General features: G+C 46.1%; 1 protein-coding gene across 3 annotated transcripts in view; it reads right to left on the minus strand.

The window, feature by feature from the left end:
* Nucleotides 1–26,371, minus strand: part of Prkce (protein kinase C, epsilon) — a 489,745-nt gene that overhangs the window by 289,479 nt on the left and 173,895 nt on the right. For all 3 annotated transcript variants that reach the window (XM_087552363.1, XM_087552364.1, NM_017171.2), the window contains 1 exon segment: nucleotides 11,890–11,953. In XM_087552363.1, the coding sequence (XP_087408489.1) occupies nucleotides 11,890–11,953 (64 nt within the window).

Consider the following 26,371-nt stretch of genomic DNA (forward strand, 5'->3'; position numbering starts at 1 on the left):
ATCACATGCAGATGGGGTGCAAGGGGACATCCCTTGGCTATCAGGTGAAGGTCTAACGGCTCTTCCCTGGCCCTCCTTCCCTGAAGGGATGTCAACAGATGAAGTTCCAAGGGTCATTCCTGAGAAGTCACAGCTACTTCTGACAGAGATGACAACATGACAACGGCCGCTGTGTCTGAAGGACAAGGTTCTACAGATAGTTGTTTTGGGAGTTTAGGTTTTTGATGAGCATGAAGAGCTGGGTATCCCACCTCCTCTAGACAATCTTGTGGTTGGTCCATTTGGGGCAATCCATCACCACCTAGTGAGAATCTTGCTCCCCAAAATACAACCTACTCTTGAGGCAACCCAGGTTTCTTCTCACGAGCATGGCTTCTAGGCAAGAGTTTCCCTACGTCTGAGAGGAGATGAACTTGCTTCCTGGCACCCAGGAATAATCACGACAGAAGGCTAGTTCCCTCAGAGATGACGGTGTTGGTTGCCATGTTCCTTTCTCACAGGGGTTCTGTGCATGGATGCACACAAAGGGCCACTCTTTAGCAAGCTCGATATCATAGCCCTGTGACAGAGTTTGAGAGGCAAACAGCGGGGCTATAGGAGACCTTTATTTCACTCACAGGAGTCTTCACAGGAGGGGCTCACGCAACTTGGAGGCATTCAAAGATGGCCCTTGAATAGCATTCAAACCTTTGCTGTTCTGAGATTGCATTTCCCTGGATGGCCCAGGCTGGTCTTGAATTTATGATCTTTGGCAGCAGCAATTACAGCCACAAGTCACTGTGCCTGGCTTCGAGACCAAGTTCTAACATCTCCTCTTTCCTTAAGGTTTCAGGGAACATGGCTACCCTGAAGGCAAATGCTAAGGTGGGTTGTCTATCCCTCTTCCCATTACTTCACCCACTCGTTTTCCCTGCCCTTTGAAAGACTGGCGCAGGGTGTGTGGCTGCAGCTTATGGGCTCACAGGGCCTTGCCTGAACACTCCTCAGAATACAAACAATAAAAATGGATGGAGACCTAGGTGTAAAGAATGCCTGAGCCAAATATGGGACAGCAAGTGCCGGTGGGATGGGCCAGTGTGGGAAGGCTCTGAAGAGGAGGCAATCTTACAACCGCACTGAGGCTTAAAAGGCAAGAGAAAAACTGAATGAGCAGGGAGGGCCAGGGTATTATAACCCTTGGAATATGAGGAGGCAGTGAGGTAGCCTTGAGTCCCACTAATAAGTACCTGGCACTGAAAGCTTAAAAACACTCTGTCCACACCCACCCAGGAGACTGATTGTACACTGGAGCGCGAAACAACTATTATCCAAAGCAAAGTCAGTCAAACGCCTTATTTATCCCAATGGTTTTCTTTAGAGGTGACACTCTTGCCAGTTACTTTCATTTAGTCACACATCTATTTAATGAAGAAGTAAAAATTATGCCCCTACTGCGTGCTCTGCCCCTGACCCCGAACTCTCTCCTTCCATGGAAAGCCTGCTTATCAGAGAAGGGTCACATAGTGGTAAGTTCTAAGCAAGGTCCCTGGGTGAGTTTCTTTAATTAAAGCCGCAGGAACCAGGAGAAAATTTGCACTGTGGGATCAAATTCAAGCAGCACTCAATACATTGGGGTATTTATAGAAAAACAAACACAAAACCAAAAAAAAAAATCCAATATCCTGATGAGTGGGTCCCAGAAGGCTGTGGAGAGCTTTGTCTTCTTGCTCTAGGCTGGTTCTTATCCTTGCTCTGGAGAACACAGCTACTGCCTGCCCACTCTGCTCTTCAGCTGACTGCTTAAGTCACGTGGCCTGCTGGTGGATCCCGACGGAGCACCTTTGAAGCCCCCTCCCCAGAAAGGAGAAACTGAGAGTCGAAGAGGATGCACTGGATGGACTTCCAGGTGAACTCGTGAGGTGGGAAGGAAAGGAACTAGGAAACTTCCTATTAAAATTGCTGTCTGCTGAGCATGGTTTGGAAGGGACCCTAGGGACTACTGTCTCTTGTTATTCAAAAGTATGGTCTGGTGACCAGCAACATGGCATCTCCTGGAGCTGATCAACCACATGGAATCACTAGCCCCATCCCCAGCCCACGTCATTTTCCTAGCATCTCTGACTGATTCAGGCTTAAACTCTGTAAGCCTCGTTTCCCCTGGATGTAAAGAAGAAATGAGAAAACCCACAGACATCCATTTGGATATAAATAATAGTCTCTATATAGCGCTCTGTCTTGAACACTCCCTTTCTCTTGCAATCCCACTTTTGTCACCAAAGGCTAACAAAAGCCAGGTCTGTGGAACTCCAACACGATGTGTGGCAACCCCTGCAGTAGCACAGTCTCCCTCTGCCCTTATTGTTGTTAATATAAAACTGGACAGAACCTTTGTGACTTTTGTAAGTTTTGAAAGCTCCCTGAGCCTGATAAGTTTTGTTTACTTCCTGGGTTTTGTATGTTTACTTCCAGAGTCATATGAACCTCCTTCCTCTCTCTAGGAGAGAGGGCTTAAACATATAGGAAACAGCTACACAGTACATCCCCACCTCGTGCACAGAGAAGACCACCTGGCCCAAATAGACTATGTGGTGTGTTGCCAGACATTCTCCAGACCTCTGCCTTTTCCACTGGTACCCAGCAGATGTTGGACTCAGAGTGTACAATTGTTTTGTTTTGTTTGAGACAGGGTTTTAGTACATAGGCATAGATGGCCTAGTCTTGTTATGTGGAGCAGACTGACCTTGAACTCATAGATGTCTGTCTGCCTTTGCCTCCCCAGCACTGGGATTAAAGGTGTGAGGCGCTATGCTGAGCTCTATATACACTTGTTGTATGTATTGGTAAACCATGAAATTAGCTCATTGTAAAAGAGGAACTAAAATGAAGAGTCCAATCACACACACACACACACACACACACTTGTGTGCAAACCCTAACTTAAGTGAAGGTAATTTCCCTTGAACTCACTCTTTCCCACAGTTTCAAAGCAATTCACTAGTGGTGGCTTCTGTAGCAGAGACAACATCCCTTTGCACCGCACATCACTGTTCTTGTTAGTGTCAGAGACAGACCAACTGGAAGACCCAGGAAGGAGGCCTGGTCCACTGGCAGCCACTTGTTCTCTGTTGATCTTGTGTAGCCCACATACAGAGATGAGAGCCAATGTCTCCCTTCTATCCTATTCCTCCTCAGTTTCCCTCATTGGAAGCACCATTTATCTTCTTCTCTTGAGTATCTAAGGCCTAGACATGCAGAGGTAACAAGCTTGCCCCTACTTGCGGGAGCTCAATTTCTTCTGATAGAAGGAGGCAAAGAATAGGCCAGGAAGCACAATGCTCTATTGCGGCTATTGGTGGAAACGGGTACAGTGGGGCCAGCAGTAAGGCTCTCCCCCACTGAGGTCTCTCCCCTGAGCAGAGGGTCAATAAATGGCGGCCACTAGCATTGCTCTAGAGTGATTTCCTTCAAGCCACATGGCTAGCCTAAAATGCAATGATAATAGATACTATGTTCTCCTTCCTTGGTTGAGGGAACAGAGCTACTGCCCAAGGTGATCCGTGCTAGGACCTGATTCACCAAATGTTCCATATCAGGAATCTATCTGATCTATACAGACATGTAGCTGTCATATACCCAATGTATACCAGGTCCTCTATTCAGTCCTGAGACACAGAAGGGAGCAATAAAACAAATTCCTTGAAGATTACATTCGAGTCTCCCCAGCTCTCCCACCCGGCCTGTGTGTGTATATAGAAAATGTCTTTGTGATGACACCATACACTGGGAACAGAGGTCATCTCTGGGGAAGGGATAAAAAAATTTGAGAAGGGAGAAAATTTTCTTGTCTAGTTTAAAATGTATGTATATGAGCTATTTAGAACTACTTAGGAATAATACAGAAGGAGTCAGGTGGGAATGCGACGGTTCCCTTGTACAGAGGGACGATGACTTGTTTCTGGCTAGGGATTACAGCAGGCTCCGGAAATCCCTGACAGAGAGAAATGATCCACTAAATACCCACAGATGTAAGGAAAAGGAGCCACAGGATCAACGCTGTCTACACATTTACTTATATGTTCAAGAGACCCCTCTAATATTCAATGAGATGCATTAAAATTAGAGGTTTCCTTACACGGGGCCTTTAGTAAGGACTCCATACTCCTGATAGAAAGGTAGGCAGGCCTAGTAGCCATTAGCATGGACTGAAAGACCCTCAGCAGCTCCATTCCACGGAGCCATGGCTTTTCCTTGCCAGCCCTGCTTGCTACATTCCTAGTGTGGTGTTTCTGGTGGCAACTGTTGATTTAGTAACTGTGACTTCTTGTCCCATGCTTGATCAGATACACATAGAGTGGTGGTTTCACTGTCTTTGGTATCTTCTGCCCAGCTGGTACCAACAGAGAGCAAGTGACTGCCAGTGGGTCAGACCTCCTTCCCTGGCCTTCTAATCTGTCTCACTCCTGACACTAGCAGTAACAATGGTGATGTCCCCTCTGTTGTAGGCACTCGTGGCTTCCACTAATGAATTCCTTTGAAACTTTGGGGAAGAGTGAGTAAAGGAGATTATATGTGTTATGCGTGCCTGTGCGTGCCTGTGTGTGTGTGTGTGTGTGTGTGTGTGTGTGTGTGTGTGTGTGTCCTCAGTCTACACAAGCTCAACTGAAGGTTTACAATAAAAGAGGAAGATAAAAGCCTTGGCGTTGCCCTGGATTAATGATGGCAAATGTGTTTGGTTGTGAAAATGTGAGGGTTCCAACAAAGCCAGGTAATAAGTAACATCAATAAAACTGTCAGCACTGGCTGGTTTCAAGGAGATAAAAGAATAGAATAATTGGTACAGAAAGACAACTCTCTAAATTAGGTTAGATGGATAGAAATAGCCTTTTCTTTTGAGCCAAGTCACGAGGACATTAACAACAGTAAATGATTCAATTATGGGCCATTTCAACCAACTATGATCTGCGCTGCACACATGATTTTCCCCAAACTCTCCTTTATAAGATATGGACATGGACGTGATACCCAACAACACAGACAGACTGAGAGGGCTCGGGAGGAGAGGAAGGAACCACGTCTTCACTAAGGAACTATCTTAAGCCAACCCTTCTCTATGTGTGTTTCTTCCATACCACATCCCTTCTGCAGTTAGACCAGGAGTAAAACAAGCACCAAGTCAACAGAAAACATACAACCACCCCCACAAAATGGCAGACAGGAAGGAGGCTTGCAGAGAGACGCTCCCCAGTTTCTCTGGGTTCAACCCTGGTTTTGTCTGCTAATGACTGGCATTTGGTGAGGTTAACCACGAGGGATTCATTTCAGAGGAACTTCTGTGCTTCTAGAGACCAATTAGAAGGAAATGGGGGGGGGGGCTTCTTGGCTTATTTCTCATCAAGCATTTCAACCAAGGCTCTTTGGGATATAAGAACTCCTTGACAGGGGTGGGTGCTCATGGAGTTTTCCATTGTCATCCACACAGGCAATCACCTCTAGCAATAAGCACTGATTCCATCATGGCACAGATGGACCTCCACATCTAGACAGTAAAAGATATACGCCCTGGGCATGTGTGTCAGAGTGGCAAGCAGTTATACCAGGGTGAGTGTTGCCAGTGAAGAGTATAGATAAAAAGATCAATGTTTTTGAACATCTGAATGTTGTCATCTTTATTTCCTGACCTCAGTTCACTTCTGTAAAGTCTGATACACCCACAGATGTCTAGGGAGCATGTGGTGAACATGACCAGAATCCTCTTGATTAAGGGACATCCCACAGAGGAGATGGGCCAGCACCTTACAGCTGAATATGGCTTAGGAAAGGTGGGAAAGCCTATTAACATCCTGTGTGTTGTTTCATGTTCAAAACTGAACAAAAACTCAAAGAGAAGATGTGGGGATGTTGGGCTTAATTTGGGGCACCCAAGAAAGACTGTGGACATAGCTCAGTGGTGGACCACCTTGCCTAGCAGGCTTGAGAGCAGGAGTTTATTTTATCAATCCTGTGAAAAAAGGAAGAAGAGGAGGAGGAGGCCGAGAGGCTGAAGAGGGTGGTGTGATTACTATAGGACTTTACCAGGTGCCTATCTGGGGAAAGAGAGAATCTAGAAAAAGCCATGGAGAGATGCCTTTCTTTGAACAATCTTCTAAATACCTCCGTGCCATGGTTACAACAGGCCTCTACCCAATGTTCTGGATGTGATTACATTTGACCTGGAACGCTCCCTTCCTCCTTGGAGATCTTAGTGAGACAGAGGCCTTGACCATGAAGATTTTGCAGAACAACCGCCATCAACTTTCCAACATGGATTAATCATTTATGGCATCCCATTTTCCTTGCTTGCATAGCATGACAATTTTGGCTTGCACTACCAATAACTATCTTTTTATTTGGATGCTCCCAGAGAGTACACACTCTGTCTACCTTATTTATCCTGCCATTACTGAATATGAAAGTCTCTAAGCCCTCTTAGATAATGGTAACAGGACTCCCCCAGCTCACAACGCCTCTCCCTCTGGCTCTCTGAGGTCCCATCTACCTTTTCTTTCTAGAATAAGTGCCACAGCTCCCTTGAAGTACTGCTGGGTTATTCCAGTCCCACTTTCCTCCCTGGTGACTGATACTCAATGTGAATGCGTTAGTCTTTGATGCCTTCCTCCTACAAGACATCCATTCCTGGTTGAAACCAATGCTCCGATTCTTGGGAATATCATCTTCCATTTTCCCCTTCTTGTCCCACTTCCTGTTTTCTTGAGATGAATTGGTGAATGTCCTTCATTTGGGTAGGCAGCCCAAAGGAGTAAGAGTTAAAACTCTGTGACGACCAGACTCTACCTGATCAAATGACATGGGATTTAGGAAAAGCGGAGTTCTTCAGAAGGGCTTTGGCACCAGGGGATGCTGTTGAGATTCCCTACCCTGTGGCAGAGCCAGGGCCTCACCCTAAGGGCAATGTTTGAAGGCCTGCCATGAACATAAGACCCCAGTGTCTCCAACAGAGCAGGGCAGTAGGAAAGATCATTGTCCTTGATTTATGCCAGGTCCAGTTTCAAACCAGAACCTGCTCATGGGCCCACATTACAGACAGCTGGAGAGGCGCCAAGCCATTCCTGAAACAGACAATTAAAAAAACAAAAGGAAAGAAAAGAAAGAAAAACACAGAATAGAAAAGAGAATAAAACAACAGATCTGTCTGTTCATGAAAGGGACTCCAGGACCACCTTTGGACTGAAAGCTAAGAACTTTGGCTTTATGTTCCTATTAAAAGCTTTCTGAGGGAAAATATAACAGTAACACTAGCAACAGGAGGTCATTTCCATGTTGACAACCTCCTCCTCAGGGCCCTGACAGATATGTCTTTCCAGAGCCGAGCAGAGTTACCTTCATCAAATCTGTCTTCTGGAGCAACTGGGGGTGGAGGGGGGTGGAGGGGAGGGGCCAGCAGAAAGCTGCAAAGAGGAGCAAGATTTTCAAAAGGATTTGATGGATTCTGCCTGAAGAAGAGAGATTTAAGAACTGTCCTCAAACAGATGAAGGGCTTTATCCAGGGCCAGCGAGAGCCTGGAGACCACGTGTTCTCAGCCTGCACCGAGCGGCAACGGAGGAGCCAGGCTCCAACAGGAGCTGCTGTTAGCATTAACGTGCTCAGGACACAAACCAGTGGCCCTGGGATGCTGCAGTGTCTGGCTGGGGATTGCTGTACTTGGGGGGTGGGGGAGGTAAGGAAGAAAGATGCAGAGGCAGAATGAACAGCTGGGCTTCAATGCTGCAGGAAGTAATCTCTCAGACCTGGCACACGTCCACACGTTCTATAAGCAGCAAGTTCGTCCCTTGCCCTGCTCCCGAGCACTCCACAGCCAGAGTCAGAATGTTCGCCCTCCTACCACTCCCTGAAGAGCCTCCGAGCTGCTCTAGGTGACTCTGATGAACTCTGCTCTCGGGTCTCCAGTCTCTGAGTATGTACTGAGCACCTTTGCACGAACACTGTCCCAAGACCTTGTCCTTACCATGACCCCTCTCTAGTCCCTTTGGCAGGGTTACTTCAGTCTGAATGAGGCTTATGAGGGACAAGAATGGAGTCTCCCAAACAAAGTCCAAATGAAATTTCATAGTGTTGCCCCATCTTCTGGGTGAGGAATCTGAAGTTAAGCTGGCATGCATAAGAGACAGGAGTTCAAGCCAGGCCGGGTGGATGCCTAGGCCCACACTCTTTCCTAGAGAAGGCACCAGGCTCATCATATCATGTGACTGCAGAGAGCAGGGTAGGTGGGCACTGCTTTCCGCTTCTCAGCTTCCACTTCCACAAGGCATAATCCCCTGGGGCCAGATTCAATTGTACTTCATGTTGTGGATTCTGTATACGGTTGCAGACATGGGATGTCTGCAGACGGCCAATGAGGCTGACTTTGTGAGATTTCTACTGCAGTTTATAGACTCTGAGAACATTCTGAGATGACCACTGCCCCTGACTGCAAAGCAGAGGGAGGAGACTGCACAGCTCAGGCCCTAAGCAGCTCCCATCCAGGGGTTCTGTAAACGATGCTGTATTGCTCCACTGTTCTAACGAATGTGAATGGCCAGTGATAGTAAAGGCAGAAACGGTAACTTATTACGTGGCAAGAAACACATTCGCAATTTGAGAATTAAGTTGCTATTTATACTTCTGTTACCGGAGCTTTGACCTAATTACCTGGTGAGCCAAAGGTGCCTGGCTTACCAGGGAGCCAAATGGTTGTTATTCATGCTGAAAACCAAACTAAGGAATGCTCCAGACTGGGGCTCACACAAAAATATCTGGGACAACACATGCCAAAAAGGGTCCATTTCTTTCGGCTCCTTCTATCACCTGCAGTATCACCCCCCTCCTTGGCCACAAGCTCCAACAGATGCCTGTTCAAATTACACCGAAGAAGAGCATCATGGGACCGGAAGCGAGCTTCAGTGTCATCAGGCCTGACCCTTTACATCTGGGAACAAGTTCCCTGGTTTAGTCAAAGCACACACTAGCCAAATCCCATTATGGTGACCTGCACAGGATGTCCAAGTGGTGGAATTTCATTAGACAGTTAGAAATCACATTATATCCTGCTCCAGCGGATGTAAGCACACAAACTTCCTAACAGCATGTTAGCAAGAAAAAGAGCCCTTTGGAACACCCTAGAAGAAGGGGGTGTTTTCACACTGCCACTCCCATACCTTTCTATGCACTCTCTGGAGTTTGCGTGTGTTGTAAAGTGTGTGTAATGTCCACAAATATGTTTTTCCCATGGGTGGGGCTGGAGCAGGGAGACAGGGTCACTGAAATGTTGCTGGTGGCAGAATTAAAGGAGCAGTGAAACCTCCATCAGGCCTCTCATTCCAACTCTCCTCGAGTTCAATCACAGAATGCAATTAGCATCTGCACCCAAGAAAGGGTGTGGGCAAAGACCGGTGAGTGGAGTCTACCGTCTGTAGTGCAGTAGGGTAGCGTGACAATTGAGTTTCTCTGGGACGTCTCTCGGGCGGGTGGTCAGCTGGTTCATCCCTGTCTGAGTCTCTTTTTCAGCCTCACAATCCTTATGCAACCAAAACCACCTCCAGACGGAAAGCCCTCTCAGGCCAGGGCAAGGACTGGCAGAACAGAAGGGCATGATACAAATGGAGCAGGACACAGAATTTCAGAGCGCCCGCCCACCACTCCCAGAAGGGAGTCCCGAGTCCAGGAACAGCGGAGAAAAACTAGAGTCCTCTTTGCTCCAGAGCAACACATGCTAGCACTTTAGAGAGCCTGGCATGTGTCAGCGTTTCTAAAGTAAACTCTATTTTCTTTAGATGAAAGAGATTAAGAAAAAAAGACTCAGAATTTAGCCCAATGAAAATCGCTTCGGTTATTCACATGCAATAAAGCGTAGAAGCAAGAAGAAAAAAAATCAATTGCTTCTGATTTATTTATTCACTCATTGTCCATCTCCTTTCTCTCTAATGTAAAAAAAACATTGTTTATAATTTTGTAAGTCGTTAATCTTTTTGAGGAGAAAGAAAATAATTCAAGCCTGCCATTGGTTTGCCCAGCGTCTTGGCACAGGAAATACATGTTTAATTAAGGTTAGGGAAAGAACAGGAAAAAAGAAATTGATTTTTGTTTATCAAACATTTTTCCAACATCTACAATCAGGATGCTCAAGTCTGATAAGCCGGGCTCTCATCCTATGCTAAAAAAAATTAATTTAAGGCAACTACGAGCCTTCAATTCTTTGTTTGCTTTATTATTTTTTCCTTAAATTTCGGACTGGCCCTAATCTCTTGTGCTCAAGACATTGTCCCGCCTCAGCCTCCAGAGCAGGCGAGAGCTTGGGCATTTACCGCCTGTGCCGGGATAGGCAGCCTTTTCTTGTCATGGCTGGTTTAGTTTACTTTATTTTTTGTAGGTCTCAAGTAGCTCATACTATACATTGTTAAATTCTCAGCTCTCCGGCAACGTATTCCGTATTTGGCTGTTCAGTGCTGACAACTGAGGGCGGAAGCTGGGCTTGCCAAACATAACTGCAGTGCAGAGCCGAATATGTAAGAAACCGATTTTGAAAGGATGCTTAAAGCTTTTAACCTAAGCCGAATCATCAAAATATATTAAAAGAGGACTCAGCTCTAGTCGGGTCCTCACATGTGCATGGCCGTTGAATTATTGTGACACCTGTAGAGGCCGAGTACGAATAAAGTTATCAGGTACCACTGTCACTTAGGTCCTTTGCTTAGAACAGTGTTCTCAACCCTCTGAATGCTGTGACCCTTTAAAACAGTCCCTCATATTGTGGTGACCCCCGGCCATAGAAACTATTTCATTGATATTTCATAACTGTAATCTTGCTACTGTTAGGAATCATGATGTAAATATCTGATATGCAGGATGTCTGATATTTAGACCTCAACCCACAGGTTGAGACCCACTGGCTTAGAGCCTTTGACCTTATATGTTTCCTCCCCACAGAGTCTCTACCTAGAGGCTGTGTGCACGCGCACACACAAGTTTCTGATTCTGTGCTTACAACATGTTGTGAGTCTGTGAAAGGACCAAGTTTTCCAGGCAGAAGAGCTGTAGGACAGTACTCCCCACCTCTCACTTGGGGACATAGACCCCAAACACTATTTCTTTCCCTCAACCTCTAAAGGAAAGCAGTGACTCTCTCTCAATCTCTCTGCCACGCCACTAACACCAACTGTTCTGCCTCCCTGCCCACAGAGAGAGAGGAACGACGAGGCCAGTAAACACTTTTCGGTCTCCTTCTGGTCTGCCATAACTGACCGCTTTGCTCGTGTCTGCATTTTCTTGCCTTCCCTTTCACCCTGATCATCTGGTCTTCACCACACTTAGACTTCTGCACTTAAAACACAGTAAGTGAGCAAAGAAGAAAGGAATCAAAAGAAGAGGATATAAAAAGAAGAAAGAAGAAACATATAAACATCAGAGAAAAAAATCGATATGTTGTCTCATCCATTCAGCTTCAGTGGCCTTTTAAATAACTAGGAGAAATGATGCAAAAAAGTAAGACTTTAAAGTCTGACACCTCGCTTGTTTCCTTCCTGAATACCGTTAGGCCAACTGGTTTTACTTCCTTCTCACCACGCACAGCGTAAACCCCACAGACGCCTCCTGGGAGAGGGAGCCTCTCTGTCGGCACCTGCCCTGCACATAGCACTTGGAAATGCCCGTGTTACTGGCCTCTCAGCAAGTCCGAAACCTCCTTCCGCTCCACCGGTAACAGATGGCTGACTCCTATTTGGTACACAGCTATAACATCTTCAGAATAACCTTTCTCCTGCTAGACCATGCCAACTAATTAAATGTCGCCGTGATAATGTCCTGGCCGAGATGGGAAGGGAGAGACCCGGCAGACAAAGTCTCAACAGAACAAGACAAGACAAGAGGTCACACCCTACCTTCGCCCGATGATCCCGAGAGATCGATGATCACGTAGACTTTTCCTTCTGGCTCCAGATCAATCTGCAAGTAAGAGAATGACAGAGAGGCCATTAGTGCATGTGTGGGCAGTTTGAAGGAGCCACACTCTGTCCCTGAGCTGCTGTAACTCAGAGTCATGAAACTCATCAGACCTGTGTCAAGTGCTAGGTGAGTTAGGAGTGAAAGCGTCACTGCTCACCGAACATCTACTGCGCTGTGTGGTACTAAGGGTCTGAAGCATGGCCAAACGGGAGCACCAAGCAGTGCTTTTAACATGGGAGGGATCTTCCTTCACAATGGATACTTGGAGAATTTCTAAAGACATGACTGTCTAGAGGCTGACTGTCATGACTGGCAGAGAGGGCTTCATAACTGATATCTAAAGGGTAGAGATCCTAGGGAAGCCACAGGGTATAAGACATTCCCCGCAGCCAAGAATCATCTAACCTTCCAGTCAACTGCCTGGAGCTTGGAAGGTTTTATGTTAAGCCCCCTTTACAGGTAACTGTGGTCCAAGTTCTTTGCGTGTCTCAGAAAGCAAGAGGTGAATTGAGATGTCACTCCTGTTGTCAGTGATTAAAATCTCATTGGGAAGCTGAGGAACAGAACGGCATGGAACCCAGCTAGTAAGAGGGAGAGAACAAACCACGAGCCACAACACGGAAGGATCCTGAAAGCCACGGAGCAGAGCAGTGTGAGAGGAAGCAACGCAGAACAAGGCTATAAGAGCGCACCTTCCCCAGATCCCCCACCTCAGGACATGTGCTGGCTACATGGGTGTTTCGTGACCCACAGGTTCCAGATGGATTATGAAGAGAAATAGTTCTGCTCGCTGGTAACCTCCTTGCACCCCCAATTTGCTTCTTCCCCGACTCAAACTATAGCTAACAGGCTTTACAGAACCAGGGTGATGAAACTGTGCAGTGGGGTAGAAAATGGAGGCCTGGACCTCTTTCTTTCTTCCTTTCTTTCTTTCTTCCTTTCTTCCTTCCTTCCTTCCTTCCTTTCTTTCTTTCTTTCTTTCTTTCTCTCTCTCTCTCTCTCTCTTTCTCTCTCTCTCTCTTTCTCTCTCTCTTTCTTTCTTTCTTTCTTTCTTTCTTTCTTTCTTTCTTTCTTTCTTTTTAAGTTCAGACATCTTTGCAAGGTAGGAACTTTTCTACAGAGCGTGTGGTTTCCACACGGGAGAGTAGTGGAAACTCTGGAAGGCTTGGGTCTCCAAGTCCGCACCATGAAACTCTCCCATCCCCCACCAGCCATCTGTATACACGGAGTTCCAAGGGGCTCAGCGGTGCCAGGCTCTCTCCCCAACAAGCTGTGCACTTCTTAAGGACAGGAACCACCATCCCTTCCTGTAATTTTTCCACTGTCCCCAACAGAAGGCAAGTGTACACTTAGCAAAATAATTCTTCAGAAGAGGCAGTATGGTTGACATCTCCTGCTTCTTCAAGGTCGAGGGCAACATGCGTCCTCCCTGAGGCCTTTCTATGCCCTCCAGGATGCATTCCTCCCTTGTCGGGGTTCCCACAGCTCGCTGTCCTAATCACAGTTTCTATTAAACCACAGCACAGTGTCCCAGTAGTTATCTCCCCAGCTAGGCATAAAGTGTGAGATCAACATTCCCAACCTCTGCTCACTTCTCTCGGTCAGAAACTGTCCAATACCCGTTTGTGGAGGTAGGAAAAAGATCTAGGGTCAGGGATTATAAAGTTTATTCTGGGTCCTTCACCCCTTCAAGGCTGCATCCCCTGGGAGGAAAACAGACCTTTGATTCACACTGAAGTGGCATTTGCATATGGCACTCGGGGAGAGAGATGCTGAGGCAGCTGTACAGTGAACGGGTAATATGAGCACCTGTGTGAGGAAAAGGAACTCAGGCAGAACCGATGTTCTCTCTAAGTCACACCACTGCCTTCCCAGGCCACTCCAGAGCCTTGTTGCATGGCTGTACTTGGCCCCTCAGGGGTTTTTGCAGTCAGCTTCAAATTTTCCTTTGTATCAAGGGATCTCCTATAGATGAGGCAAGTGGTGTAAACTCAGGCCCTGTCTGGCCAAGGAGTGAAAGAGAGCAGTGAGCAGATTTGGGCCATCCTCAGGGACTCCACAGGATCCACTCCCTTAAACGTGGGATCCAGACAAGAACCACATACCCACCTGGGACCCCACAAGGAGACGTCTCTTGTCATTCCCAAAGAGTTCATGATCGTGAATGTGTGGGTAAAGCCACGTTTCCCTAGAACTCTCAAACACTAGCTGGGCCCCACCATAAACACACCCCAGCCCCAGCAAGGAGTTACAGGCAGAAAATCAGCCGTTGGCTCTGCTGAGCAGCGCTGAACCGGAGTTCTTTCTCTGCCAAAGTTCAAAATGATCAGGAGCCCTTTTGCCCCCGAGCATGGAATTCAAATAATGTATGCCTTTTGGAGATTAGATCGTCTCTCTTAACCCCACACAAAATGAAACACTTTTTCATATCCTCCAAGTCAAAGATTTCCCACGGCTGCAGGCTGCGTTGGTGAAGCACAATGCTATCTGTGAGAGGCGAGGAGGAGAACAGCAGAGGAATGAGATGGGCATCGAGGCCGATCCAAGGCGGGCACCGAGCCTATCTCTGCAGAGGGGGAGAGAGGACTCGGAGCAGGGAGGACAGGTCATTGACGGTGAAATGTATTAGGATATTAACATTCAAGATAGCAATCAGAAGCCATTTTAGCACCCACTGCTCCCTCGGTGCTGGCGAACTGCATTTCCCAACAGAAAAATAGAAATTAAGCCATTAAATGTGCCAAAAACAACAAAAGAGCTGTGCAGGCTGAGCAGATGGCTGCAGAGCGCTGGCCAAGCCCCAGCCAGCCAAGTGAGAAAGGCTTTCCAGAGCATGGTGGGACTTCAGTGTCGGTGACTGCAGGGGTGGCCGGGCACAAAGGCTGGCGGAGAGCGGTCTGGCTTCACAGCCAAACGCATTTCATCACAAACTCTGCCCATGGGTGCGTGGCCCAGATAACGGAGCAATGCAAGTTCCCAGACCTATGCAACTCTGCAATCTAGGAGAGGGCCTCAGGCAGCTGGAACGACTTAAGAACAGACCCCACACCTCCTCAGCCACTCCCAGAACAGTTGTGAGTCCCTCCTGCAATGAGGACTCACTCCACTTGCTCCAGATGCAGCCCTACTCATAACCTGTGTTTAGGCTTCTTACCTCTCCTTGACAGACTTCCTAGGTACTTTCCTTTCTCTTAGGCTACAATCCCCCTTCAAGCTAAATCCCCATTGGCTTCCCCTCTAGCCAGGGCCAGAAGCCAAGGAAAAAGTAGTGGAGATGACCACAGCCCTTGGCTTCATACCAGGCCCGAATCCGAGTTTAGTCTCTTACCCGCTGAGTGACCTCAGACAATTATTTCCTCTCCATAAGCCTTGGCTTCATCTGTGAAATGGGTTGTCATGGAAATTCTGTGAGACAGAAATGCAAAGCACTTGGCATTCAGAAAAATACTCAATGTGTGGAAAAGAGAGAAACTGACCGGCTACGTGGTCTGAAGAAGTGGGGCCTGCAAAATGGCTCACTAGGTGAAGGGGCTTGCCACTGAGTCTGATGATCTAAGTTTCATTCCCAGATGGTAGAAAGACCCAACTCCCACAAGTTGTCCTCTGACCTCTCTCTTTGTTAGTGTCATAGTACACGTGAGCACAGTATATACATACATAACACACATACACACATTCACACACACACACACACACACACACACACACACACACACACACACACACTTCTTCAAGTCCCACCTTTATAGTCCAAAGTTCTTTCTACTTAACAGTCTCCCCTCCACCCAAACAAATAGAAGAGGTTATCACAGAATCTCAGATGACATTTTAATGGTACTGTGACTATCAAAAGGGTAAATCTTGTACCCAACCTGAGGTAAAGCCAGGGGCAGGCAAGATCATCTGTTAGGCATCTGAAGCACCACAGTCCATAGTGCCACGAGAGTTGGGGGGTGGGGGGAAGAGAGAGAGAGAGAGAGAGAGAGAGAGAGAGAGAGAGAGAGAGAGAGAGAGAGATCAAAGGTTTCCTGGCATCTGATCTGCTTTAGACCCTGAGTTGGGTTCCTCATATGCCTCAGTGTACTGAAACTCTATGAGGTCAATGGCAGTCTCTGTCTCCAGACAGGAAATGGGGGTTCAGGGAGCTTTCTGCAGAGGCCCCCATTACCCTATCATGAAAGCAACTGATTCTGTCTGAACTCCAAGGTCAGACTCATGTCCCTTGCTGCACCTAGTATCTCAGATAGCTTGTCTGGTTGTCCTCCATGCCGTCTCTGGTGTCCTCCTTCCCCTCTGCAGTGGCCATGGGCTTCCCAGGCCCGTTCTTTCTAAGGCAGAACAATGTCTTGCACTTCTGAAACTCAGCACTGAGCCAATGGGAACTGGGTGCCATTCATTCCAACGAAGGACAATGCCATGGGGACCACAAGTCACCCAGGAACTTCCTCAGCATTGGTGTTGCAAAAGCCCAGACCCTCATGGACTTCTGGGTAGTACCTGATCGTTTCCAAAGCCCTTTGTGTGTATGACAATTTATCCCACATAATTTATCTGTAAGGTAACAGGTCCTGTGTTGGTTTATGAATAAGATCCGGATATGGCACCCACACCTGTAATCTCAATACGCCCAGAGTAGAGACAGGGAGGTTATGAGTTAAAAGCAGTCCTGGGATACATAACGAATATCTGTCTCAACCAAGCTCATTGAGTGTTCGCTATAGCACACAGGTCCTGGATTTAAACTCTAGTGCTGCCAATGAATCAATAATGTTAAAGCTGAGGTTGAAGATGCACCCACAGTAGCCAATGAAGGCTTCATGATGACAGGGACGTCATGGATCTCTTGTATCTGGGAATGGATGCCCTATGGCTGAGTATTATAGACAACTCAAAGAGAGTTGGTGCACCACCACCACCACCCCTCAGGCCAGTGACCCTTCCAGCACCCCACACCCATCCATCAGGAAACCCTGAGTCAAGTTGTTTTGAATAATAAGAACCCACCAATGAGAGACTAACACCCTCCTCACCTACATCGTACACAGCAGGCTTCAGTGACCCACAGGAATCTAGGCCTGTGTCTGGAGGACCACCGGCTTCAAGAGCCAGGCAAGTCTAAAACTCAGAGTTAAATTCCCTCCTAACTAGAGGCCAGCTCTTGCCAGAGAACACCTGAGTTTCACTTCCCTTTCAGACCATCCATCCCCAGGTCAGAACTTGGAGAGAGGCAGAGATGGGAAGACAGTCTTGGACTGGCCTGATTCCACCTTCTAGGACTCATATAATTAAATGTTTATTTCTCTTTCTCTCTTACTTGGAAGAGGTTGGGGATAATGTAGAAGGTAGAAGAGGCATCCAGAAAGGAAGCTAAATACAGTGGTTCAGGTCTGTAATCTTAACTGAGGGCCTGAGGGAAGAGGCCTATAAATCTAAGTCTGCCTAGGCCACAATCATTTTAAGGCCTACTCTGGCAACTTAGTAGAACCCTGACTCCAAGTCAAAATAAAAAAATAATAAAAAATTAAGGTGCCTGCCGCATAAGCCAGGGGACATGAGTTCAGATCCTTAGCATCCCTGTAAAAGCCAGGTATGAGGGCACACATCTGTAAGCCTGTAACACATCCGTGAGGGGCTGCAGAGACAGGAGAGTATCTGGAGTCCATTGGCTAGCCAACCAATAGTGGATCTCTGGGTTGGGGAAGGAGGCCATCTCAAAAAGTTAAGATGGAAGAAAGCTGGAGAAAACAACAAATATGGCATCAGCCTCTCACACCTCTGTGCACGCACATGACACACCTACATGCATGCATGGATGCGTGAATACAACATATACATACCAATGCAAAAATTGGGATTTAACTTGGTAGTAAATTGCCTTTTTAACATCATGAGTGCCTAGAGTCAAACCCCAGTACTATGAGAGAAAGAGAGAGGAGAGAGAGAGAGAGAGAGAGAGAGAGAGAGAGAGAGAGAATGAAACAAAGACCCAGGACCCAAATCTATACCCCTTAGTTTGGGCCATTCTCCCACACATGGTACACCACAGTCCCAGGTCTTCCTGGCATGAAGGAGACCAGGCAGAGCAGGGTCATTGTGGTAGCCAGCATCCTCCTAGTTGAAGCTGGTAGAAAGATCAAGACACGGCAGGAGAGGGAAGGGGAATGGGGGAGGGGGAGGGGTTGTTGACCATAGTGCATTGTCTACAAATAGTATGATACTGGAAGAAATTAAAGTCACCAAAACTCCGTGACCGTGAGCCACTTCTAAGTGCCAATCTGGAATCCAGCAGCTAATTTTGTGGCTCTTCACCTGGGGAGGAATCTGCTCTCCGTTCTATTAACAGCGCGCACTGAGTGGTCAAGAGGCGGTGGGATCCGCGTAATGAAATATGTTTTAAGGTTCCACTCGGAAAGCGGGCTGCCATAGCAACTGCTTCTATCAAATAATGGGGGAGGATTGTTTCTCTCTGAAATGACTCTCACTGCAGTGTGAGGACACTACACAGGAGACAGGAGATGGCTTAGTGGGTGAGAGTGTTTGTTATGAACGCAGGAGAATCTGAGTTCAAATCCCTAGACCCATGTGCACCGTGGCCGTGTCTGCCTACAGCTGCAGCCTGTGAGGACAGAGACAGGCAGGTCCCAGGAGTGGCTGGCACGCTAGCCTCACCCAAGCCACGAGCATCAAGTTCAGTGAGAGACCCAGGGTCAAAAATTAAAAGGAGGGATGATAAAAGACGCAGTCCTCTGGCCTCCATACGTGCACACGAGGAGGATACTTGTTCTACCCTCCTTCCACACACAGACGTTATATAGGCTTCTGTGTACCTCCCTGCAAGGCAGGGTCTATCTATTCAGCACATGGAAGGGATTTAACCAGCATTTGTTTGTGTGGTGCTTGGGATTGAACTCAGGGCCCCATGGTGCTAGGTGAGTGTTCTACAGCTGAGCTACACCCTCAGCGCTAATAGATGTTTGAGAGTGTTGCCTCAACAAAAGCATGCCATATGAAGTTACGTCAACATATGCAAACGCTGGATCTGCGCTGCTGGATGATGGAGGGGATGCGTTTCTAAAGACATCAGTCTATACACGGATGTCCGAAGCAGCACTTTGGAAGCCCCACACTGGAAGCAACACTAAGTTCTACGGCAAAGTACGAGGATAAGCAACCCGTGCTGCATCCACATAATGGAATTTTGCTTAGCAAGAAAAATGAATAAATTACCGATACTCGGATGAATGCTGTGCCAAAGACACCAAACACCATATGGTTTCATTTATATAAGGTCTCGAACAAGCAACACTAATTTACAGTGACAAGAACCACAAGGGTGACTACCTCCTGGGGGTAGAGGTGACCGACGACTGCCAAGAGACATAGGAGAACCTTTGGGAAGATGGAAATTTTCTCCATCTTAAACGTCGTGGCGATGGCGTAAGTGCATATACATTGGAGGGAGTGCGGCAAGCTATGCATTCAAAATGGCCGCCCTTAGCTCGGCGAGAGTCCATTCTCAATGAAGTTGCTCTTTATAAAGAAGGAGGAAAGAGAGTTTTCACATAAGGATTCCTCCACAAGCTTCCTTTAAATAATAAGTCATCTTTTCCACCCTCAGAACGTTTAAAATTTCATGTTCCGTTTTTAAAAATAAAAGGACTCATTCAGAGCTTTTCACGAGCACATCTGTCACACAACATAATGTACACCTACCCGCGTGGGCGCACACATTCACACACCACCCACGCGTGCGAACACATTCACAGGCACACAGCTGAGCCACCCTCTCCTGTCGTCTGTGATCAAAAAAACAATAATAGCAAGGAAAACACATCCAACATGAAGGTTCAAGAGTCTACCGGATCATTTAAACCTCTCTCTGTGTGCGAGTCTCCATTTTCTCACAGAAAAAATAAGAAGATTCTGCCAAATGCTCTGTGGTGAGTTTTGATGACCAGAATGACCTAAATATACACAAAAAGGCTAAACAGATAAACAAACAAGTAAATAAACAAAATAACATTATTTGACATGCCATTCCATAAGTTAAAAAAAAAAAAGGAAAAAGATCTAACTGTGGTGGGTGATATAATCTCTGGGGTTCAGAAGTGGGAACAGTAATATGAAACGTGTTTCCATGTTAAGCTGTTGTGCAGAACAAAGGTTCATTTGTGCGTTTACACATTCCAGAGGCAGACTCTTTCTCTGGGAGGCTCTTGCTTACAATGTTTTTCTTATTATTTTATGTGTTTAATCCTCCCCCCGCCCCATCTATGCGTGTGTGTGGACAGTATACATTTAGGTGTGGATAGGCACACATGTTTAAGCACCTGTGGAGGGAAGGGGACAACCTCAGGTATTGCTCTTGCCTTCCCCTTGTTCAAGGCAGGATCTCTTGGTGTTTGCTGCTGCACACCGCAGACAAAGTGGCCCACAAGACTCCTTGGAGTCTCCTGTCTCTGCTCCCATCTCACGTTAGGAACACTGGACTTACAGAAGACACTACCTTGACTGGTTTTATGTGGATTCTGAGAATCTGAACTCAGAATCTCACACTTGTGAGGCAAGGCCTTTACCCACTGAGCCATCTTCCCACCCACTAGCAGGGCATTTTGTCAACAGGAAACAGGAGCTGCCTCATGAGACGGACACCACGGGATATGGAGATCAGAACTGAGTCTTCTCCGTTCCTAACCCTTTTGTTTTTAAAATTCCATCCAGGATAATTCGTTATAAAGTTTTAAGTCACTACCCTTTTACAAAATAGAATGTCCTTTTAAATGCATTGGCTGTTCTAACCTTCTACCACCAGAGAGTAACCAGCCAGCTTTGGTTACTGGAATACCTTAATAAGTGTCCCTCAAATCTGGCTGGCACACTGCTTTTTCCATCCCTCGCAGCCAGGTCACAAGAACCAAGTGCAAAGCAGTCTTGTGAATGTTGCATTGTCTGTACCAGAAGCCTGCATCACCTATCTTAGCTCTCCATAGGCCACCAATGCAGTAAACAGAAGTCAACACCTGCTTCCTCTTTCCAGTGGCTCAGAGATGGTCCTGAAGAGCTACCAGCTTCCTCAGCTGACAGAGGTGGCTCAAAGCAAATAAGTCTATGCGCTGTGTGCCCAGCAAACTTCCACAGGTGCCGAACCTAATAGAGAGCACACGTGATGGTTACGGAGCATCGCCTGGTCATGGAATAGCGTTTGTATCTCAGAGGAAAACTGCCACACGCAGCTATAACCCTGACAGAAGGTGGTGGGCATGAACGACAAGCAACAGGAAGTATAGCCCTTTACCCTGGTCCTTCAGAAGCGAAAAGCTCCTGGCTCTAAACCTGTAGTTTGTAATCTGCATTTTGTTTGAGAAGTCTCCCCGCAGCCCCCCTCCTCTTGGTGCATTTAGAGGTATGCTTAGTTTATCTTCCTGTTTTTTACCTTATACCAGGATGGCTCAGTGAGTGATGGAGTAAACAGACACTGACACTAGACTTCCTGGCTTCAAATCCCAGCACTGCCTGTCATAAGCTGTGTGGCACCTGCTTTGATCTTGTCATCTCCTTACGAGCTATTCCTTGAGCCCATGCTCCATAGCTAGCAAAGCCAGAGATACTTCTTGGGCAGGACAAAGAAAGCAAAGGTCCTACGATATCCTCCTAGATCCCGAGTTTACAGCACACGAAACCTAGCATGAAGCAGTAGGACAGCTCAGACAGCACAAACCGGATGCCGGCTACCCAACAGCAGGCAACAGTGCCTGCCTCCGGGCACATTCCTGCATGACGATATTCTGGATATCAAGTCTGTTTTCTTATTGCTTTGCTCATACAGCTGGAACTGTGTCCTCTGAGAGGAAGAACGGTTTTGTAAAGATCGTGGAACCATGAAATGTAGGGGTCAGAAACACTTAAGAGTGACTTGGTTCACAAACACAAAGAAACAAATTAAAAATGAGGACAGGATCTTTTCCCTTTTGTTTGCCAAATTGACCAATTTTTCTCTTGGGCCATGTATTTCTGTGTTATTTAGAACTAAAATATAACCCACACTGACTGTAATGGTGTGTATGTTTTTCAGAAACCAAAACCCACTTGTCTGCTTGAGATGAGAAGGGAACCTTTTGTCCCATCACTTCCAGGAGGGACTAATTTTTAGTGAACCGTATTGGAGTTTTCCTCTTGGCCACTGTCATGACTCTAGGTAATGCATGCTTCCACGGCCTGGCTTGTTATTCTAGCTGCTCTCTTTTCCTTGCTGCTGTGAAAGATGAGGACTTAGCTCAGCGGACACCTTCCTCATTCCCTTTCCACAGAGCAGTCCATATCCTGACTCTCAGTTCTTAGGCACCTGAGCAAGGTCAGCAGTACAAACTCACCTTGCATATTGGCGCCCTGAGTTTGATCAGCGTCACATGCACACACACATACACATACATGCACGCACACACGCGCGTGTGTACATGCACACACATACATGCACACACATGTGTACATGCACACACATACGTAGACACACGTACTTGCACACACATGCACATACACACATACATGTACACATACACACACGTACATGCACATACACACACACACATGCACGCACGCATGGAAAAAGACTATAGAAAATGTCGATTCCTTACCACACGGACTATCTCTTGACCCTGTGCACTTCTGTAACCAAAAAGCGTCAGTGCTTCCTACTCTCCTCATCCTCGGCCTCCCCTGTCCCTACACCCTTGTAGTTTATAGCTTAACTGTTGGACACTTGAGGCTGACAGTGCAGACATACTGGTCTCTAGCCACAGTTAAGTTTCATGTTTTGCTATACAGTGGTTCTAAAATCTGAAAATAATATTTCATTTTTGTATGATGGCTTTGAAAATCGCCTATCTATATTCTTATATATGTATCTATATTCACATTCTTAGCCATGTTCAAAAGTAGCAACTCACATGCCACTCGGTGGACAATATACCGATCGTTAAACTCACATGGAGTCTTCTTGTTCTGTTCTACCAATTGCTTTTCTATGATCACCAAGGTTTCCCAGGATCCTTCCCTCTCCGACGTTCCCAACTGGCGATCCACCATGACTTCCCCCTCTCATCGAGCCCAGTGGCTCTCTAGGTCAGTGCTCAGCTATGGTACTGTGTGTCAGGCTGCTGCCAGGTGCAGCCAAGTTCTCTCTTGTTCCGGGTTTTTGATAAGGTGTATCCTGACTGATGAGCAAAGGGTTCAAAGCCAAAGCCATCGTTCCAAGTCTTTGCATGCTCGTCTTCGAAAGTGAACACTGGTTTGACTAGATGAAGAATTCTAGGTTGAAAAACATAATCTATCCAAACTTTCCTTTAACATCAATAGACTCTGTTGTCATCCTGACAGCCATGGCTTCAGCGTGAGACATTGTTTGCTTATTTTGTTTCCACTCTGGAAGTCAGGGGTCCTTTTCTTCCCTGCTATTGTGAAATCTCACATTGACATGCCTCAGGGAGGCTTTTGAACACTGTGCTGAAACTGAACTTGTGAAAGCTACTCATTTGTTTATTTTTTGATTCTTTGTTGTGGGCTCTTTTTCATTTTCATTCTTTAAATAAAAAAAAAACCCACTTATTATCAGATGTTGGGCCAGTAGAGTTGATCCCTAGGTGTCTTAGCATATAAATATATTTTATTCCATAGTCTAGATTTCCTTGAGTTTATCTTATAATCCTTCCACGGAACTTAATATTCCTAATAATATATTCAATTTCTGCAAATGCCTTCCTATTTCTTCTACTAGTATAAACATACAGCACATTTTGAAGAACAATACTTCTGTCTGTCCTCAGGTTTGACAGGGGAGCCCTCCCTTACAGCAGGGAGCCCTTAAAAGAGAAATGGTTTCTAACTCTTCTCAAACATTCTACCATTTCTTTTGCAAAGGGCCTTCCAACTTCTCTCCCCAAGAGTCAGCTTGGCTCCAGATCCTCTTGCAGTGAGCTTGAGGGATGGACATCTCTATATCCAGGCATTTATTTTAAGTCCTGCCCTTGGGTAAGCATTCTCCCAGCTCAGAGTCCTTCAGAGCTCTATAGAGCAGCCAGGTTGCAGAAACCTTTATACCAGGTTTACACACACACACACACACACACACACACACACACACACACACACACACACATGCCCAGCCTTGCTAATGCTGCCACCCTCAATCCAGTTCCTCAAAATGTGATGACTCCCAACCATAAAATTATTTCATTGCTACTTCATAGCTCTAATGCTGCTACTGCTATGAATCATGTTGTCAATGTCTGATATACAGGACATCTGACATGTGACACACAGCAACCCCCAGGTTGAGAACCACGGCTCTGTACTGTTTTGAACTGAGGCTCTCTGGTACCTCTATTGTCTGCTCTTCTGGGCAGCACCCTGCTGTCTCCTGGCCTCCCCAAACACTTTAGATAGGTGGTGGGCTCTTTCTGCTTACTGAGTCCCCCGCCCTTTTCCTTTTTCTGTTGTGGACAAGGAATCATGAGCGGGCAAAGGAACAAACACATTTGTTTCAAGAAAATCTGGAATGGAAATTTCCAAAACATGTCACCTGAAGTGATATTTTGCAGAGCTGCTAAGCATGAGGGGATAGAGACATTCGTGTAAGACTATGCTCATGGCCTGTGAACTGCCTCGAAATAGGTGAAGATTATTTTAGCATTATATAACAACAGCAAAACAAACAAACAAAAACAAAACACAAACCCCTGACCTTGCAGTTCTGCTTTGGGGAATTTATTTTAATCGCGCATTTACAAAACTACTACTACTACTACTACTACTACTACTACTACTACTACTACTACTACTATACTACTACTACTACTACTACTACTACTAATAATAATAATAATAATAATAATAACTACAAAATGATGATTACAGTATTGTTAAGAGTTTAAAATTAGAAAGCAGTGGCTTAGTCAATAGTTAACTATCTAGATAAATGGTAGCCTATTTAAAGCATTATGTACCATGCAAAAACATTTAAGATCATATTTAACAACATGAAAAACCATTCACAATGTGGTATTAAATGTTAAAATTGGCTTAAAGGGTGTGTGTCCTGTGATCCAATCTTGGTGAAGACTGGTGTGCATTAGATATAGTTATGTGAACAATTTTAAAAAATATCTATGGATTTGATGTGTGTGTGTGTGTGTGTGTGTGTGTGTGTGTGTGTGTGTGTGTGTGTGCGTGTGTATGTGTGTGTATGCTCATGGATAGCTTTTATATTTTCTACCTGTCTTCTACTACACTTTTTGGTTAAAAGAAATTGTTATTCCTTCAAGAATATTATGCAAACCAATTCTTTTATCCACAAGCAATGAAACTAAGTCACAGAGGGATAAATAATCCGTTCAGGCATGTAAGCAAACTGCTCGAAGCCAACGACCAGAAAATAGAAGCTTGGTTTTCTGAATTTCTTTACTTTTAGGAGACAAGTTAAAAGTGGGGCATAGTTTTAAAACTGCCCATGTCCACAGGAGTTTAACCTTCAGGTCAATGGTAACTGCCCATGTCCACAGGAGTTTAACCTTCAGGTCAACAGTAACTGCCCATGTCCACAGGAGTTTAACTTTCGGGTCACTGCCAACTGTGGGAAGAAGGGTGGTGTCCTCCGAAGGCTGACACAGTTTAAATACACCAGATGATGGACACACATCCCTACCATTGGGTGTCCATGCTGTCCCCTCACCTGTCAATCAAGGCCACCATCTTCATTTCCACAAACAGACATTGGAACACAGTCTCTTCATCTGTCTTGGGTGCTCAATAACACAGGGAAAAGGCTCTAAGAAAACTAAGCATGAGCCTCAGACTTGCACCAAGGAGTATTTATTAGGCAAGTCAAAGTAAGTCAATGCCATTTTACCCCCAGTCAGATATCTATCACTCGACTCTGTAATACGCTAGAAGTCAATTTTTAAACCATTTTTACGTTTCTGTGAAAGCTGTGGAATGACAGAAATAAGAAGTGTGACACAGCTTTCCGTTTTCTGAGAGAACCCATCTTTACCCAAAATGACATGGTTGAATATTCAACTGGCTTTCCCTACGACTATGGGAACACATATGGCTTCTGGTACAAATTACATATGAAAGCGAGGACTATCTGTTTTCTGAAAACAAATGCTCATTCTCCGGCCAGGTCTCCCTTGCAACACAGCTATGAAGAGGAGGCCTTTACAAATGACATGTAACATGTTCATGTTTCCTGAAGCTCAACAAAACAGGCTCTGAAATTTGCATGTCCAAGTTCTCCTGATCAGAAAGCTTCCTCTGGGTCAGAGACGGTCTTTCTATGCTGGATCCGAGACTTCCATACCAACAGGGCTAAGATAGCTCAGAGAGCACATGAGAGGGGTTGAAGGAGATCACCTCCAGGCTTTT

Source organism: Rattus norvegicus, chromosome 6 (assembly GCF_021556685.1).
Source record: "Rattus norvegicus strain SHRSP/BbbUtx chromosome 6, alternate assembly SHRSP_T2T, whole genome shotgun sequence".
Taxonomy (NCBI): domain Eukaryota; kingdom Metazoa; phylum Chordata; class Mammalia; order Rodentia; family Muridae; genus Rattus; species Rattus norvegicus.